Below are 18,476 nucleotides of genomic sequence, written 5' to 3' on the forward strand. Positions count from 1 at the left end.
CTTGCTACTGAAACTAGCTTACTGCGTTATGTTTAGGTTCTCAGATACAGTTTTCTGGAATATGACTTCAGTTCAGAGGAAAATACTTTACAGAATAAAATGTTTCTAGTATGAACTTTGCATATTGGTTTTGAGGTAACACCATGTGTGTACCTACTTGCCAGGTATATTGCGTTCTTTTCGAGAACTTGTCTTGCTTTATACACTAACGCGGAGTAGCTTTTTAGAATTCGGGAGACTTCCCAGTTTTTTATCCTTACCACTCCTGCACAACACTGGATACTATTGGTAATTGTCAAAGACCAGTCTTTTCACTCAATGTATCTCATCATATGCATAAAATAACAAACTTGTGAAAATTTGAGCTCAATCAATCGTCGAAGTTGCGAGATAATCATGAAAGAAAAAATACCCTTGTCACACAAAGGTATGTGCTTTTAGATGCTTGATTGATTTCAAAACCTCAAATTCTAAATCTAAGGTCTCAAAATCAAACTTGTGGAAAATTACATCTTTCTCGAAAACTACTCCACTTCAGCGGGAACTGTTTCTAACAATGTTTTATACTATCAACCTCTCCAAATTACTTGTTACCAAGTAAGGTTTTATTCTGATAATTATTTTGAGTAACTGCCAATAGCGTCCACTGCCTTTAAGGAAGAATTTCAGTGGGCAACAAGGTGAATATTTTACATAAGATTGATTAGTTCATTCATGTCTACACTAGCTCTTCCATCCGGTAGACTGTAGCCCAAGATCAAATCACTTTACAGTATGTGAGATGGGAACTCAACAAGAGGTCCAGATACAACGACCAATTAGTTTCTTTTCCCTGTTTGAAGATGCCGAACCAAGGCCATCTGTCACCATTGACCTCAGGAAGTTGTTATCATTGATGATCAACGAGCCACAAGACATCTAACAAAGACCCCCAAATTCCTGGTTTCATTGGGCCAGATTGGGCGCAATGGCATGCAAGGAGGGGGGGGGGGAAGGGGTGTTGAACCCAGCTCTGAGGGTTAAGATATAAGGAGCTCATTCGAACCAGGTGAGAGTGGATAAAAAGGGGGGGGGGCTTCTTTGTTAAGTCAGTAACCTCTATCCCCTTTCTGTAGTTTGCATGCTCCAATTCAAAGTATCTCTTGTACAATTATTGCATTTTGTGGGTTCCCTGGTACATTGCTTCACAGTGTGCACTTTCATACTGAATAAAACTTACATAATATAAACATTTTTTTTTACCCATACACCGATGTGTTAGCACTGTATACTCAGTACTTTCCAGAGTCTTGTAAAAAAAAATATCACAGGCATGTTACTCGGGTGGGATTCAAACCCACGACCCTTGCAATTCTAGAGCAGTGTCTTTCCAACTAGACTACCGAGGTTGCCCGGTAGCAAGAGGCAGTTTCAATCCTATGTTTTTGCAGCGGGTACCGCAACGATAGAAGAGATGTTAAATTTGCATCGGGATAAAGAATATTAAAACTTACATACACAAAGAGCCTTACATCATAGCACAAACCACAAAGAGTAAGGAGAATAACGGAACACTGAAAGATTAGATCAATTTAAAAAATGTACTATAAAAACCTACAGTACACTACAACAACAGACAGAAGTAGATGTTCATTATTGCGGGCTGCCTGTCCGGTCTTGAAACTATAAGCAAATCAAGCATCTATCATCAGTAGACATCACAACAAAACATGTCCTCCGAAAACCCCACTGTGAAATGAATGATCGATTGCATATACCAAGCGAATCTGGTTCCCATAGAGGTTGGCAGACTAATTCAATCAGACTTAGCGGTTCAATAACTCTATGGAATCGGAATGTGTTGGATTAAGAAAAGAATCTTCACAAAGATCCTTAGGGGTTTATGGGTTAAACCAAAGTCAATAGTCTACATACATGTAGGCATTCATACATGTACATCAGCACGTACACACTTCTCAAACAATTTTTAAAAACTTCAGAAACTGCGTATCTGACAGAGGTTAGAATGAAACTTGTACTCCAAAAGTCCAACCAACGTTTGAATGCATACACCAAGTGAATCTGGTTTTCATAGTCTAGACATTCATACATGTACATCAGCACGTAAACACTTCTTAAACAATCTCTTAAAACTTCTGAAAATGCATATCTGACAGAGGTCCAAAAAAACAAAAAATCATGCCTTTTTCTCAATCATAAAGTCAAGCACAGATGGGACAAATAAGTGCACGCATGCTTTCTGCACACTTGGAGACTTGGATAGTAAGGGAAACTCGGGGGCGCTATATAATTGTGGCTTTTTATATAGCGCACATGTCCGTCACCCAGTGACGCTCCTGGCGCTGTAACATACAGCATTTCCTTCTAGATGTGGGACTACGTTTGGATTATAAGACCTAATTCTGATAGCACCATGTAATGCTTTACAAGGTGCTGTGGCGCAATTTGCTGCCGATCGGACTAGGAACACCTCGGCGAACCCCTTCTCTTTTCGATAAGTGCGCACTGGGTTCTTTTACATGTGTTACATAACACATGGGACCAACGGCTTAACGTCCCATCAGAAGGACAACACAATGGTTAAGTGTCTTGCTTAGGGACACAAGTGTCACGGCTGGGGATTCAAACCCACCCTCTGCTGATCAGAAACACCAGAGTTAGAATTCAGTGCTCTCAACCGCTCAGCCACGACACTTCCAAGACACGATGTTGTCAGCATTCATTCTAGCACAAATAACCCCACATTTCATCAGGGTGCCCAATATCAGTGGTTGCTCGCATCTGTCTTATTTATTAGTTCTGGTTGTGAATCCAGCGACTCAAAGAAAAGCAAACTTAATCACTGGCCAAGAACCAGGTGGAGTGAAGAAAAGGAAGGAACCTCCAGTTTTAGATGTTGGAGCAAAAACTCCAAAGAAAAATTCCAGGGAAAACCCACGCAATTAAATAGGGACTGAAAACCCAATCCACATAGTGCCTTACGCAGGATTCGCACCGGGGTCGAAGAGGTGGAAGGCGAGGAAAGACACCACTTATCTCATTTATTAATTCTGGTGGTGAAGCCAAGCAAACCTGGAGGGATTCCCACCGGGGGGTTCTAGAGGTGGACGGCAAGGGTAGATACCGCTACACCAACCCGACCCAACCTTTCAAAAAGGATTAATGGTTCTTTCAATAGACGATCTGACCTCTGACGTCACTTGAAAACCAAAACACATTCGCGCACCTACCGGCGGGCAAAACTTTTGTTTTGGCAGCCAGCTAGACAGCGTTAGCAATCTTACCATGACAGTGCGTCTTTTTGCCCGGCGAAACATGACGTATACAGTGTTTTTTTTCAACAGAGGGCGGTTGGAATGTACACAAAGGTCACATGATCTATAGATGTATATAATAAAATGAGTTAATGATACTTACACTGATAGTGATGGGTCCTCCAGTGAGTGACACACCTCCAAACTTGATGTCCACATTGTAGGTTCCTGGTGCAGGGCAGGTCCAGATGATGTCAAAGGTTCCGTCACCGTTGTCAACAACGGAACAATCGGGTACCTCTTTGCCGTCAGGTCCCACGATGGTGCAGGTCACATGACCCTTACCGGCGTCGCGCGAGTTCACCTTGAATACTGTCTCCTCCTCAACAGTAACTGTCTTGGTGATTGTTTCTTCGTTAGAGAAAAGGGGGAGATGGTCAAATTTTCGAAAAAGGAAAATAAAAATCTTTTTTTTTTTGAATGAAAAGGCCAAAGTTTGATATCTTATTTTCTTCACTGGCCAAATGTTGCACCTTGCATTGGGCTGGCTACTGATTGTGTTTCACCATAGATGGCTCACACGTGTTGTGATTTATTTTACATAAATGCAGCATGCACAAAGTCTACATGTATCACTCAAAACAACTCTGCAAAGCAACAATGCAAACAAGGCTCAAAACTAATATAAAAAAATGTAATTTTGTGTGAGAACAAATTAGTGGTGTCAAGGTTTTTCCTCCTCATTAATTAGCTGTGTTCAACATTACTATATCAACAACACAAGTGAACGAAGTTAATGGAACAATTTCAAAATAGACCAGTTGAAAGTGGTGTACCATTAAATACCTAGATTTCAAAACAACATCAAGTGTGCGACTATTGTATCAAGGTTAAAGTGCCTATAGGACGAACATAATTACATGTAGTACAATTGGATTTAGTTTTTCTATACAAAAATCGCTTTTTGTTTATTAACTTTTTTGCAGCGCAACAAACAAGTACATGACACTATACAGAAATAAACTTCACATATAAAAGCATAGGTACTTTGCAGCTTCTATGAAACCAGTGCTCTTGGCCTTGGCATTTCCATGGTTGCCTGTGAAGTGGTTTAAAAAATGGCTGCTACCCTTTTGCGCACTAAGGGTAGTTGCTAGTGGATACTTATAAGTGGCGCTCTAGACAGTATAGACAGTGCATAAGAAGGTTGGGATACATTGTAAGACTATGTCTGAATTCGTGGTAGCCCTGTGCTACATGTAAGAGCAGTATATGCTCTCATTCATGTTCATGTGGTACTCTAACTGCGGCCGGCTCTACGTCAGAAAACACAAACTTTTGGAGTGTTTTGGAGACTCTGACTAGAAGACAAATTTTCTGACAAAATTTTCATTTACCGAAACAATTTCTGAAAGCTAGGTAAAAATGGGTCGGTGACCCATCTCTTGAATGATAATGTTCTCAAAAAAGTTAGTTTGTAGAATCCGCCATTTTGAAACCAAGCCATCAACTTGTTTTTGGTTTCGGTCACAACAGATGCATCAGTTGCTTTACAAGTAGGTATATTTATCTCACACGGGTACTGTTTCGACTTCAGTAACAAAAATTCCTGAGTTGATTTTTCTATTCAGGAAAATGCAGAATTGGTTTTAGGAAAATGGTCACAGTTGTGGAATCAATGTCTTTCAAGCCAAAGTCTACATAAAGCTATTGTACGTCTCTCATCTTGGTAGAGACACCTCACAGAAAGCGAACATTTTATGGCATTGTCAAGGTGGCAACTAGGGGTTTCCAGAATGTTTTTGTTTGAAATCCAAGTATTTACTTGTGCGAATGTAGGGTTAGATTTAAACAGTGGTTATTTGGTTAAAATTCCCTCCCATCAACTTCCTGACAAGTACATCTCAGCGTCAATTTCATATACTGTAACAAAAAGGTAAAATGGCCGCCAATGTCCAGCTTTTCGGACACACAGACCTCAGGATAATAATTTTGAATATTTTTCAAGCATACATGATAAAAAAGTAGTGACAAACTAACATGGTCAAACACACACAGGACAAGTTGAGCAATCTCGGGCATGCATCTGCTGTCTTGATATGAAGCAGTATGGGTTAGTAATAAAGTGATGCGTCTAAAAGTATTTGCTTTGAAACTTTCACACGAAAGCCTTGCCTCAACGCTTTTTTTTAAAATGCTGTCCCTAAAACTCAACCATAAAGCGTATCATATATGTAGAGTGTATCATCATTGGCTACCGTCAGTGAAACGATGAATTGTGCACATGTGAAAGGCATGCACTTTTCCATTAATATGGCAGTCAATGATGTTATACAAGTACATGTACTCAATCTATTTATATGAAAGATTCATCAAGAAGTAAAAAGTGATATGCTGAAAAAATATCTGTACATCTATCTGCAGTACTCACAACCTTTAAAAAAGGAATTTGTTCATTCTGTAGCATTTTAAGTCATGTTTGAACCACCGCAATATCAGTCACTTTCATGTAAATTGTCATTTAAAAACATTATTTTGAAACCAAAAAGTGACATAGTTATCCGTGACGGTCATTCATTATGAACACAGATGTAAAAAAAACAAAAGTGGGTTAGTAATTTTGACGGAGCAAAGATGAACCGCCATGCTGAGGCATGCTATGCTGGAAGCTCACACTGACCTTTGACCTGTTCAAACAGGAAATGATTATTTGTTAAGGGGTCAAACAGGGTGTGTAGACGGTAGGGTTGAAAAGGTGGGCAGTTGAAGAAGTATTTGGTTAGAAGTTTAAAACTTACTTTAGTTTTTAAAAAGGAGGGTGAACCTCTTGCCTTTAGAGAAACGTGTATTCCGTTCAACAACCAGGGTTTACTTTTTGATCAAAAATCTGATGATTCCAATACAATTTGGTCGAAAATGTGTTGATTTCTAAAAGTCATTGACACAAATGTTCAAGTTTATGGTATGTGCGGTACTTATGGTATGTATGACTCCGAGCATTGAACACCCATCAAGGTTGATATGTGCACATTACAAGCCTTTATTATCATTGTTATTATAACTTGTACTTAAGGATAAGATTTGGTTAAAATGATAACCAAATGCTCTCGAACTGTCCACCTTCATTTTGTGACTGAGTAAGGGGGTTGTATCCAATCGAAAATCTTCTTCAATGTGTGATCTATTGACCATTCAATGAGCCTACAGACGTTTTTGAAACAGTGTTACGCTGAAAGAATTTCTTCAGGTACTTTTCGTCTCTTTAAACCAATAATTATGTTGGATAAAATACTGGCAATATCGCAATTTTGGGTGCTTTTAAGCTCAGAAATTGAGACCTGCAGCCGATTTCACGAAACTTTACGCAACTGCGGAAGTCCACTTGTGCAGCGGTAATGGAGCAACTTGCGCCATAAACGTTGCGCAACTGGACTTACGCACTTGCGTAAATTTTCATGAAATCAGCGGCAGGTCTGGAGTTTCATCTTTAAGAGGGCAAGGCCATTTTCATTTCGCAAAGGGCACTTCTAAATCTTATGGTCAATTGGAAAATATCTGGGCCCAATTTTATAGAGCTGCTAAGCACAAAAATTTGTTTAGCATGAAATTTCTTCCTTGATAAAAACAGGATTACCAACCAAATGTCCACATGATTTTCAGGATAAGCTATTTGCAGCCGAATACCAAGTAACATGAAATATGCAACAAATGGAAATTTTGTTGGTAATCCTGTTTTTATCTGGGAAGAAATATCATGCTAAGCAAATGTTTGTGCTAGCATCTCTATGAAATTGGGCCCTGGAAAACATGGCCTCCATACAATTCCAGGGCCCAATTTCATAGAGCTGCTAAGCACGAAAATTTGCTTAGCATGAAATTTCTTCTTTGATAAAAACAGGATTACCAACCAAATTTTTATTCGTTGCATATTGCTTGTTACTGGTATTCAGCTGTTGTTTGCTTATCCCGAGTATCACATGGAAATTTGGTTGGTAGTCCTGTTTTTATCAAGGAAGAAATTTCACGCTTAGCAAATTGTTGTGCTTAGCAGCTCTTTGAAATTTGGCCCAGGTCTGTGTGGCAATCCTAGAAATGTTTGAAGAATGTAGCCAACAGGGAAAACAAACACTCTGCTAACACAGCAAAACATGTCACTCATGGCAAGATGGCTTCACTTTATAGAGAAGAAATAAGAATGGTGACCAGCCCCCTAGACATCAGGAGGAAGAAAGGAGGGGGAAGTAAAACAATGAGAAGGGGGGGGAGGGGCTCGATTTCAAACAGATGTTAAGCAGAAAATAAACTCAGTAAAAACATTTCACTTTTAGTAGCAAATCGTTATAAGACTACCAGCTGTGAACAGATTTTGAGCATTTCTATTTTATAGTTGTCTGGTTACCAATAAAACATTCTGATTATTTTTAACTGAGCATATTCTGTGCTTATAAACACGAACGAAACTGGCCCCTGGAAAAACAACAAGCGGGCGGAACAATTTGGGGGAGGGTGGAGAGGGGGTGTAGGGGCAGGGGGAGGAGGGGGCAGGTGAGGTAAGGATCAGATGTTAGAAATTGCATTTGAATGGATATGTCTTTTGTTGCAATGGAGGCGATCGCACTTAAACAATCTTAGAATTTTTAAGTCTTTTTTTCAAAATCATGTTGAAAGTTTCGAACATGGTACATGAGAGAAAAAATCAGATGGTCCTCATTGGGATTTGAACCCAAGACCCCTGATACTCCGGGCAGCAGAAGTTCTTACCAACTGAGCTACGAGGCACAACAGTATATTCCCTCAGGTTTTCCCTAAGAACCACATTTTTCTCTTATGGTGTTGCATGGCAAAGTAACAAACACAAAATTTGACAACCATAACATGATTCGCTCACATACCGCCGAGCAAAACCTTTGTGTTTGACAGCCAGCTGGAAAGTGTATGCAATCTGACCACGACTACGTGTTTTTTTGCCCGGCCGGCGAAACATCACGTATATAGTGTTTTGTCAACAGAGGGCGGTTTGAATGTAAACATAGGTCACATCGTCTATACTGAAGGTTGTAAACACCTATGTACAGAGTGTCTGTAGTTGATATGGTTTCCCATCTCCCAAGTATCTAAGTATCAGTAAGTACTCTTTGGGAATGTAGATTCTTTCGATTGACGACGCGCCATGCTACAGGAGACATATCCATTCAAAAGTCAATAACAATGCACAACCGGTTTCTATGCTTTCTCTCTCAAGAAGCAGTGCAACAACTGTTTTTGTTTTTGGCGTATCTTTTCTATGTTAATAATTTGATCTTTTGGTTGCCATGCCGATGCCTGCAGGATATCCCTTACTTGTTGTTGTAGTGCGTGTGGTGGTGGTACGTGTTGTCGTGGTACTCTCAGAGCTAAGGCTACGCCGTCTGACGGGAATCTCATAATTGCCGCTTTTGCAGCCTGAAAGCCAAAATTATGGGTCATCTCAAAAGGTTAATGCCAATCCTTGGGCAAAGACATTTTTTCCTCCCGGGAAATAAAAACTCTGTCCGATTTAGATTGATTTTTTTGTGTCCTAAAGGTCTTCCAGAAAAACAAACATCTTGGAGATCTTATCTTTTGGCAAATTTTGGCAGGAAGGTTTTTCAAAAGCTAAATCGTTAGTTGAGATTGTGTTGGTGTATGAATATGAAGTGTTACAACTCTTGCTTCCATTTGCTAGAAAGTTGACTGCTACTTAAAAAAATAACAAAAACCTTTTTTTTTTAGTGGTAAGGAGTAGCTTTGAATGGAATAAAATAAACGCTGTACAGTTTTTTTCTCAATGGATTTTACAGATATCATGATGCAAGCCTTTACAATGCGTTTAGCGTACAAATATCATTTAGATGGGACCAGGAGATCACTACATGTAGATCTAAGAAACTGTCCAAGAAAATAAAAGGTTGAAAAAAAAAAAAATAGTTTGAGTAACAGATGTCCAAGATGTTTCGCTGGAAGATTGAGTGCACTCTTGATAATTTTTAGCTTTAGTAAAAGCTCACACGTCTGCCTTGTCCCAAGATTAGGTTAATGCGGGTAAAAAGGAGCGATCGTCGTTTTAGGCAGATGCACTTCCAGGGGGTTAGGTCTACAGTCTAGGCGAGTATGGGCTAAGCTTCTAAATGAATGCTCAGTAGTACTGTCCTTATGGTTTCGTATAATAGGATGATGAAGTTCATGTCAAACTACCTTTCGATGACTCATTTTGTGGTTATAATTTCATTGGTAACCATTACACTGGTAGCCGGCTCGATTAAAGAGCTAGTTTAGTTCACACTTTCAAATCATATTGCGAGTGAGATGAAAAGTGTGAAGGAGTTTTAAACGAAGCACTATTTGCAGGTGTGACTTGCGAATAAACGCAAGTTTCAATTCAAAGTGACTCAAGTTTGTATTTTTTTTATAATATGAAACTGCAGCCACGTTCTCAGCATAAAAATCTGTTAAGCAGAAAATACTGCTTGACAAATTTCTTTGCTGAGCAGAAATTGAGTGCAGCACCAGCCCCAACAATGCAAAATGAATATAGTTTTGGCTGGTAACATGTTTTTAAAGCAATAATTGTTTTGTGCTTAGCAGTTTGTTGTACTTACAGGCCCTTGAAATTGGGCCCTGACATGTCTGATGTGAAACAAGTCAGACTAAACTAGCTCTTCAATTCGTTCACCAGGCTATCCTAGTACATGACTGCTGATTGGTTGTTAATATCTACACGGCTATATATGAATGATAACGACACCACCAATCACAACTCACCGATGATATCGCACTTGCTGGCGTCTCCAGTGGGGCTTGTGGAGATGACCCAGGGAGACTTGGGGACCTGTACTCCTCCGTACTTCACCTTAATGGTGTAGCGATCCACATCCTTGGGTGTGTAGATGATCTTGAAGGTACCGTCTTGGTTGTCGATGACTTCGGGTATGATTGGTTTGCCTGAGCCATCCTGTTGGTGGGGGAACAACAAAGACATTTGTGATAATTACATCAATCATAATAGTTTCACAAATAGAAACTTTTATTTGCTATAATTTTCCTGCTTACTTTCTTCTGACTCCTTTCCCTTAATCCCTTTCCCCTCTTTTTTTCTATGAATGGATGTGTTTATGCGTCTGGTTTGGATCGAAAATACCATCTACCCTACTCATTAATCATCAACAAAAATATACATTTTACAGAAATATACCTAAAAACAAAGATTTATTTTCCAAAGAAAGCTTGTGTGATGACAGAGGATAACTAACTGCCTTCCGGAAAGATCTAGCAATGGAAACGATTTCTCCACCGAATTACTGAATGTATAAATTTTGAACCAGAGTAAACTTACCGACTATAGATTCACTGAGAGCAATAGGTACATTGCAAAACTTTCTCTATGCATAAAACTATTTTTCCGAAGGTCTTGGTTGAGTTTACACATACTAATACATCTTGACATGGGATAATAAAGTTACCTTGCATGTACATGAATGTTTTGCTAACTTATGCTTTTTTTTTCAAAATGAGTGGCTTTTGACTGTTACCCACACCAAAAATCTTCAACAAAAAGGGAGACCAGCAACAATAGGGCTAGATATCTCAGTTGGTTGAGCACCAACAAAGTTAAGCCGAAGGTGGCAGGTTCATGTTCCACTCTGTAGGTCAATTTGTACTTTTTAAACAAAAAGGTTTTTTTTTTAATGATAAAAATATTCCTACAGTGATGGTAATTTCCAGATCAGCGTCTCCTGCATCCCTGGTATCCACGGTGAACTCCACTGGTAAACTGGCAAGCACTCCCTTCTCAACTCCGGGACCTTTGACCTTGACCTTGCTGGCATCGGCCTTGTTGGGAAGCACCTTGGTGAACACGGGACTGGGGGGAAAGGTAACAATAAAGACGTAAGTAGGTAATGAAACTTTGCACGGAGGAAGTACATCTAAGAGGTTTGTAGGATTTGAAAATTTGCATTGGTGGAAATACGATATAGAAAGTTTTGCGGTAACACCACCCAGGTCAAAATTGCAGTTAAACCCAGTTAACTGGGGTCAACTGGTTCAACTGGATAGTAACCAAACTCGTCCATTTTCCATATTAACCAGCTGGTTTGGACTTGGTTTAACTGTGTTCAAATAGGTTTAAATTATAAACCAGTTGGTGTCTGTCCATTTTCCATATTAAACCAACTGGTTTAAACTGTGTTTAACTAGTTTATCAACTGGTTTTCAACTAGTTCCAGTTAAACACAGTTTAACTTGGTTCAACTAGAATTTTTACCTGGGCATGTAATGACTATTTCTAATGAGTTGGGGTGGTTCTGAAAAGAACCGTTGGTTTCAACTCGACGTTTCGATCAGTATTATTATTCATGGTTTATTAAAAACATTCAAATTAGTTGCCATAGGCAAAATTACATTTGAATTTACAAAATTTACAGTATGCTCTGATCATCTTCTGGAGAAAGCCAAGAGAGGTTTGCGGAAACACCATGGGAGTTGTCAACCCAGGTTCTTTACAGAACCAACACTACTCAACAGAGATACATGTACCCCTCTTAAGATATTTTGCCCTTGTAAAACTGTAGGAAAATATTATACACATAATGAATGTTTATGAGTGCAATGGTGCGAATATGTTCATGAGTTGAAAGATGGAATGTTCTATTCATTGAGGCGGAGCTGAGTTGAATGGAACATTCCAGCTTTCAACGAATGAACATTTCGCACCATTGCACGAATGAAAAACATTCATTATTTGTTTTATATAACATCCAAGTAGATCTTTGTCATTTTGATTAAAAGATACAACTTTCAAAACAAACAAAACGTAGGCCTACAATTTTTAATTGTAGAAGCCGAATGTTAAGTAATTTTACTACCTTGCAGTAACACTGCTGCGTTATCAAAGACACGCTCACGCAGTGATATGTGTTTACTCAGCTTTTTCGTTCCATCCGAAAAGTACTATTGCACGCTGGCAGCGTGCAATGGTACTTTTCGGATGGAACGAAAAAGCACGGTGAGTGACTCAGCGTGCAATGGCACTTTTATTTGCTATCACGTGACGGACAATCCTCCAATCAAATGGCAAGGATCTCCTTGGGTGTTATATAATAACAGTTATCACACAATCCCGAGTAGAATACGAACAAATATTATGCTTCTGCGTCCCATATCCAACGAGGCTGAAGACCGAGTTGGAAATGGGATGCAGACATGCTATATTTGTCCATGTGTGATGACGAATTTGTCTTCAAGCAAGCTTCAAGCACTGCGTGTGACAATCAGCATTTGATGTAAATGCACCTCTTTTGAATTTACATCAACTTCTTATAAAGCTGTTTGTTTTGCATATAGCTTACAAAAGCGCAACACGCAGAGCCCACAATACTCAAGGTATGATAAGGACTGTTTATATCGTACTCCTTGTTGCTTTGGACCAATCAGAATCAAAGATTCAAGCCGGCTTGAAGATAATATTGAGTACAAGAGTTGACCTTTATACCTTTAAAAATGGTTCAATACATGTATGCTTACGATCTATTCAATACAATTTTGCTGAATTTTCGGAGGGCCAATATCTAAAAACCAAGGACACAAGAACACTTTTTAATGAGTAAATAACATCACTTTAGACACACTCACCTCTGTGGAATCTGTCGGCCTCCATACTCGATGTCAACCTGCAGCTTTCCTTCAGCTTTGGGCACATAGGTGACGTCATACGTACCATCCTTGTTGTCAACTACCTTCGCTTTCTCAATTGGCGCTGAAATCATGAACATAACACAAACACCGATAACTTAGGGTGACAACAAACTACAGTCAAATTTCTCTTTGAAATATATATTATGATTGTATATTTTATTGTTCTCTTTAGATGCTTCAAGATATTTGCATTAGGGGCTTTACAAATAATTTCTTTATTGGTATTATTATTATTATTATTATTAACATTATTATTATTGTTCTTATTACTCACCTCTCTCTGGCATGATGGTGACATCAAGAGGAGCTTTACCACCTGCCTTGGAAGCATCAACCTTAAAGGTTGCAGGTGCGTTAGCCTTGACTCCCTTGTTATCCAGGCCAGGCCCGCTTGCCTTCACCTTGCTGGCATCAATGCTGTCACAGACAGTGGGTCTGAACGGACTTCCTGTATTGTGTTTAGAAAATAGGAAAGCATTTAAAGGCAATGGGTCTTTGGAAGAGTAAATTCCTTTCTACTCTTGGACTTTCTGTTAACTTCGCTCGGCCCCAGCGACCAGGCTATCCAGACCGCTGGGATGGGCTAATCAGCTTGGGCAGATTCTTGTTCAGGAAGTACGTCAAACGTGCAGTGCTATTACTATGGTGCAGTGTGAGTGTGATGCATGATGGGAATGAACATTTTCTGGATAGACCAATGAGCGTGCCTGATACGTTTGCCCATCCCAGCGCCTTTGGTTAACGCAAGGCGCTGGGGACGAGAGAATCTGTAAACCCGCCAAACGTATAGTCTTATTGGTGATGTACACCAATTGGAAACAAACCTGTGAACAAGTGTGAGAAAGAATATTGAATTCAAATTATTTTTATAGATACAAACTTTGTTACTTCTAGGACCACATAACTTGTTTGCTAAGATGCACTTCTCTTGTGTTGTGTAACGCAGGTAAAATAACCCAGTGCACTTATCGATCAGAGAAGGGATTCGCCCCAGTGTTCCTAGCTGTGGTGAAACGTCACTGAAAAATTTGTGAGTTTGTTCTCCATTTTTCACCCATACATTTGTACATGTATATTGGAAATGGTAAAATTAACATCTTTACTGACCTTCTCTACGCCCTTGCTGGGTGTCTTGTCAGAAGTGGCAGTTACAGAAATATGGAAAACCATTTGTGCAATAATCTCACCTGGGATTGGATCATCAGCGAAGGTGATGTGAACCTCATAGTCTCCAGGTACAGTTGGCAGGTATGTCACGGTACAGCTACCATCCTTGTTATCAACACACTCCATGGCGGCCTCCGAGGGCCCTTCGATGGCCAGACCGAGTCCACCTTTACCAGCGCCCTTGGTCTCCACCGTGAAGACAGCCGGCTTGTTGGTGACGGCCGACTCCAGGCCTGGGCCGTAGGCTTTACAGCGGGAAGCATCGTGGCCCGGAATGGCACCGACGGTGTATGGCGAGTCACCGAGGGGCTGGCCGGCAAAGGAAACATCAACTGTGTGCTCACCTGCAAACAAAATCAATAAAAATTAATTTCCAGCTTCACTTTGGAAACAAAAAATTATGGCCATGTATTAGTCCAAGTTTCTGAGAAGCAATTTTGGTCTTCACAGGTATTGAATCACAGCTTTGAAAGCTACTGTTTACTTTATTGTGTGGAAATGGGCACATTTCACGATCATCAGGACTTGCTAAGCAGTCCTGCATTAGGCACTGAACATGGTGGAAGAAAGAGAGGCAGACAGAGCTAAAGGTGCAAGGACAACATCATGGAGTGGATGGGCCTGATGCTAAATAACTCCCTGAGAAAATCCGAGGATCGAGAGGGATGGAGGCAACTGATTGACAGGTCCTCAAGGCGTGCCCCCACGGTCAGAAGTCAACGGAATAGGTATTAACAGGTAACAGGTAATGTATTTTTAGGCTCCCTATATATTTATTTCTCTGTTTATTCTTGATAGTACATGTAGCTTCGTTGTGCACTTACATGTAAGTACAAAATACCCACATTTTCAAACACTTTTGGACAAACTTATAAGATAGCTTACCCTTTTCAATTGGAGTGTAGTTGACGTCAAAGGTGTTATCCTTGTTGTCCTTCATGACGGGTTTCACCTTCTTGCCTGAAGGGGCAGTCACGTCGGTTTTCAGTAGGTCCTTGTCCAGAGGAGTGCCAAGGGGTTTGGCGTCAACCTGGAACTCAGCAGCACAGTCGCAAAATACAGCTACAGGAGTAAAAAGTTTGCAACCAAAAATATCTTTGTTACTACTTGTTGAAAACTGCTCTGTTGAGGTGACAGGGCGTTTTCTCATGCTGGTCCGCTACTTTGGAACATTCTGCCTCTATTATCTTTCATAAGTGTTCTTCTTATTATTATACAATTTTAAGTCATTTCATTCTGAAGTTCATAAAATCTAAATATCAACTATATCCCATAATGAAGTTAGAAATTCTCCCTGATAAAGTGGAATAAGCTGATGCAAACTGCTACCAACCAAAATTACCTATGGTATACAAACAAACAAGTCAGTTAATAGTCCGACATTTCAACCCTAGTAGAGTGTTCCTCCAATGATAAAGGGTAAAAACAACAGGCCACTAACAATTTTTTGTAGGTTCCCCCGTTAAATTTTTCAAATATTGGGTGCGATCACGATCACACTCGCCCTCTCTTGGTAACATCATGCACGTCGGGTCACCCCAAGTGACCCACTCCACAAGCAGGGCACTGGGGGCTGACCCGGGTGAGCCCCTGGAATGGTATGTATCAAAGCTATTCGAACGTACCGGGGGCAGACCGGGGGTCGACCCAGGGAAGCTAAACGAACGCACCCATTATACCATGCCACACACAAAACACAGAAAGTGTGTATGTTCTTACACACCTTTTGAATTTGAAAACTATAAAAATATGTCTGATTGCTCTACTGTACGTTTAATTTGTAATCTTTCTCTTTTTCTATTTGCTAATCACCCCTGGCTGTTGTTTTTTCCATTTGCTAATCACCCCTGTCCCTCTCTCTGAACCTTCCCCCTTATCAAACTGTAATGGATCCCTTGCAATGAATACTCCTACATATTCATAAACAAAATGGCCAAATTCAAAAGGGATTGTGTTTTTTTTCTCGTTATGTTAGCAAACCTTTACCACAACAACATGCGCTTCACAATTAATGGAATTAGAAAAGCACTTTGTCTGTCAGTGTAACAATAACATGTCACAATGAGCAAACTGAAGACAATTAAACTTCTTTGTTTTCCAAACTGAAAACAAATTTACATGTACAAAGTATAACACCAATGTTTTAGTGTGGGAACAAACCAGTTATTGGGAAAACAAAATACAGGGAAGGAATATGCAAATTTCATATCATATTAGGTGTACTCTTAAAATAAACTTCATTTTTAGTTTCCCAAAAACTCCACCCGACAATAAAAAAAGTAAAAAGGTGAGAGAGTTAAAATAAAATTCCCTTATCAAATCTAAACACATGATTTGAGGTGCATTCTAAATCCTGGTTCATAATTCCTGTAAATGCAAATAAAATTTTGCTGTCACATATTTTTTTTGCAGCAAATGTTTCGTAGGAGAATTGAACAACTGTTGCAAATTATTTGTTGCAAAACATGCATCAACACAAAATACATCAGGACAGTTTCAAATAAATCGCAATACAGAACTGAGTCTAGCGCTCAAAATTCTTCTAAGAACACAGACACATTTTTATGCACATTTCTCACAACCTGTGCCCATATTCATAGACCTGCTCAATCAGACTAAACTGCTTAACAATTTTCTGCTTAGCAAAAGTAAGCAGGAAACTAGTCACAAATTGTACATGTTGAATGGAATTTTGGCTGGAAACCTTATTCTTGTTAGCGAAAACTTTCTGTGCTGAGTAAGTTTACATGTATGTGCTGAAGCAGCGCTGTGAAGGTGGGCCCAGTGCTACAAAATGTTATACTGTTTGGAGGCGAAAAAGTGAGATTCCTCAAAAAAGGAAACTAAAAGCTGAAACAATTTTTTTTTAAAGGCACATAAAAAGGGATTCATTGTGCAGGTATCAAAAACACAGACATGATCTTCCTTAATTCTGTACCCGAGATTAATTAAACCTGTACCAAAAAGAAAACAATATTAGTCACAAAAGTAAGACAAGTGTTATTAAAATAAAAAGGTGCAGTATTGGTCATTAATGGAAGACGACCCCCTAAGGTCTCTCCACACTGACATTTTCTTAAAGTTCAATGATTTGTTTTCTTCTAACCTGTCCTATTAAAGGCACTGGACATGTTTGGTAATTGTCAAAGACTACTATTCTCACTTGGTGTATCCCAACATAATATGCATACAATAACAAACCTGTGAAAATTTTGGCTGAATTGGTCATCAAAGTTGACGGAGCATAATGACTGGAAAAACACCAATGTTTCACAACTTTGTGTGCTTTCAGATGTGTAATAAAAGACTTTAGCTGAAGTCTTTTAATATATGAGTGAAAAAAAAACTACGTTACTTCAAAGGTAGCCGTTTCTCACAATGTTTTATACTATCAACAGCTCTCCATTGCTCGTTACCAAGTAAGTTTTTATGCTAACAATTATTTTGAGTAATTACCAATAGTATCCAATGCCTTTTGATAAGAAAGTTTAAAGTTGGCAGAATGTTTGCTTGATGATTTGAAGGTAGATAATGGATGGAGATCCATAGCGTGTAGACTGAAGAGTGGAGTTGTGAATGGTCAAAGCACCGATGAAGATACCTTTAAGTGTCTCATTTTCTCCCCATGACACGGGCAAGCATCCACAGAGAGGTTCAAGATGAAAACAGAGAGATGCCGAAAGCTAATTCCCGATACAGCCTTAAATGTATCTAAATGTCTTCCTTTTTGAACAGAAGTTTTTCCACTAATAAACTTAAAGACATTGGACACTATTGGTAATTGTCTAAGACCAGTCTTCTCACTTGGTGTATCTCAACATATGCATAGAATAACAAACCTGTGAAAGTTTGAACTCAATTGGTCATCGAACTTGCGAGATAATAATGAAAGAAAAAAACACCCTTGCACACGAAGTTGAGTGCGTTTAGATGGTTGATTTCGAGACCTCAAGTTCTAAATCTGAGGTCTCGAAATCAAATTCGTGGAAAATTACTTCTTTCTCAAAAACTATGGCACTTCAGAGGGAGCTGTTTCTGACAATGTTTTATACCATCAACCTCTCCCCATTACTCGTAATCAAGAAAGGTTTTATGCTAATAATTGTTTTGAGTAATTACCAATAGCGTCCACTGCCTTTAAGGGGGGTCTGTTTTAGCTTAATTTTTGTGTTTAGATTAATAAATGTTTAGATTAGAGCAATATCTTTGATGGAAAAGAATCAGTGTTGTTGCTAGAAGTTGTTCTTGCTATACAAATATGTATTTAATCATTAAATATAAGGAAACTAAGGGTAAAGTTCCCTGTTGAAAAAGCACAAGTGCTGCTCAAGTAACTTGTTTTCA

The 18,476-nt window shown here is 39.3% G+C and overlaps 1 protein-coding gene across 8 annotated transcripts in view; it reads right to left on the reverse strand.

Moving 5' to 3' along the window:
• LOC117303737 (filamin-A-like) overlaps positions 1-18,476 on the reverse strand; it is a 120,451-nt gene that overhangs the window by 41,359 nt on the left and 60,616 nt on the right. For 7 of the 8 annotated variants that reach the window (XM_033788060.1, XM_033788084.1, XM_033788069.1 and 4 more), the window contains 8 exons: positions 15,018-15,194; positions 14,153-14,476; positions 13,240-13,413; positions 12,903-13,026; positions 10,977-11,133; positions 10,035-10,224; positions 8,595-8,696; positions 3,418-3,665 (listed from right to left, as the gene is read on the reverse strand). In XM_033788060.1, the coding sequence (XP_033643951.1) occupies positions 3,418-3,665; positions 8,595-8,696; positions 10,035-10,224; positions 10,977-11,133; positions 12,903-13,026; positions 13,240-13,413; positions 14,153-14,476; positions 15,018-15,194 (1,496 nt within the window). The remainder of the gene's footprint in view (positions 1-3,417; positions 3,666-8,594; positions 8,697-10,034; positions 10,225-10,976; positions 11,134-12,902; positions 13,027-13,239; positions 13,414-14,152; positions 14,477-15,017; positions 15,195-18,476) is intronic. The other variant, XM_033788077.1, reaches the window with a different exon arrangement.

The sequence above is a fragment of the Asterias rubens genome, chromosome 2 (assembly GCF_902459465.1).
Source record: "Asterias rubens chromosome 2, eAstRub1.3, whole genome shotgun sequence".
NCBI classification, from domain to species: Eukaryota; Metazoa; Echinodermata; class Asteroidea; order Forcipulatida; family Asteriidae; genus Asterias; species Asterias rubens.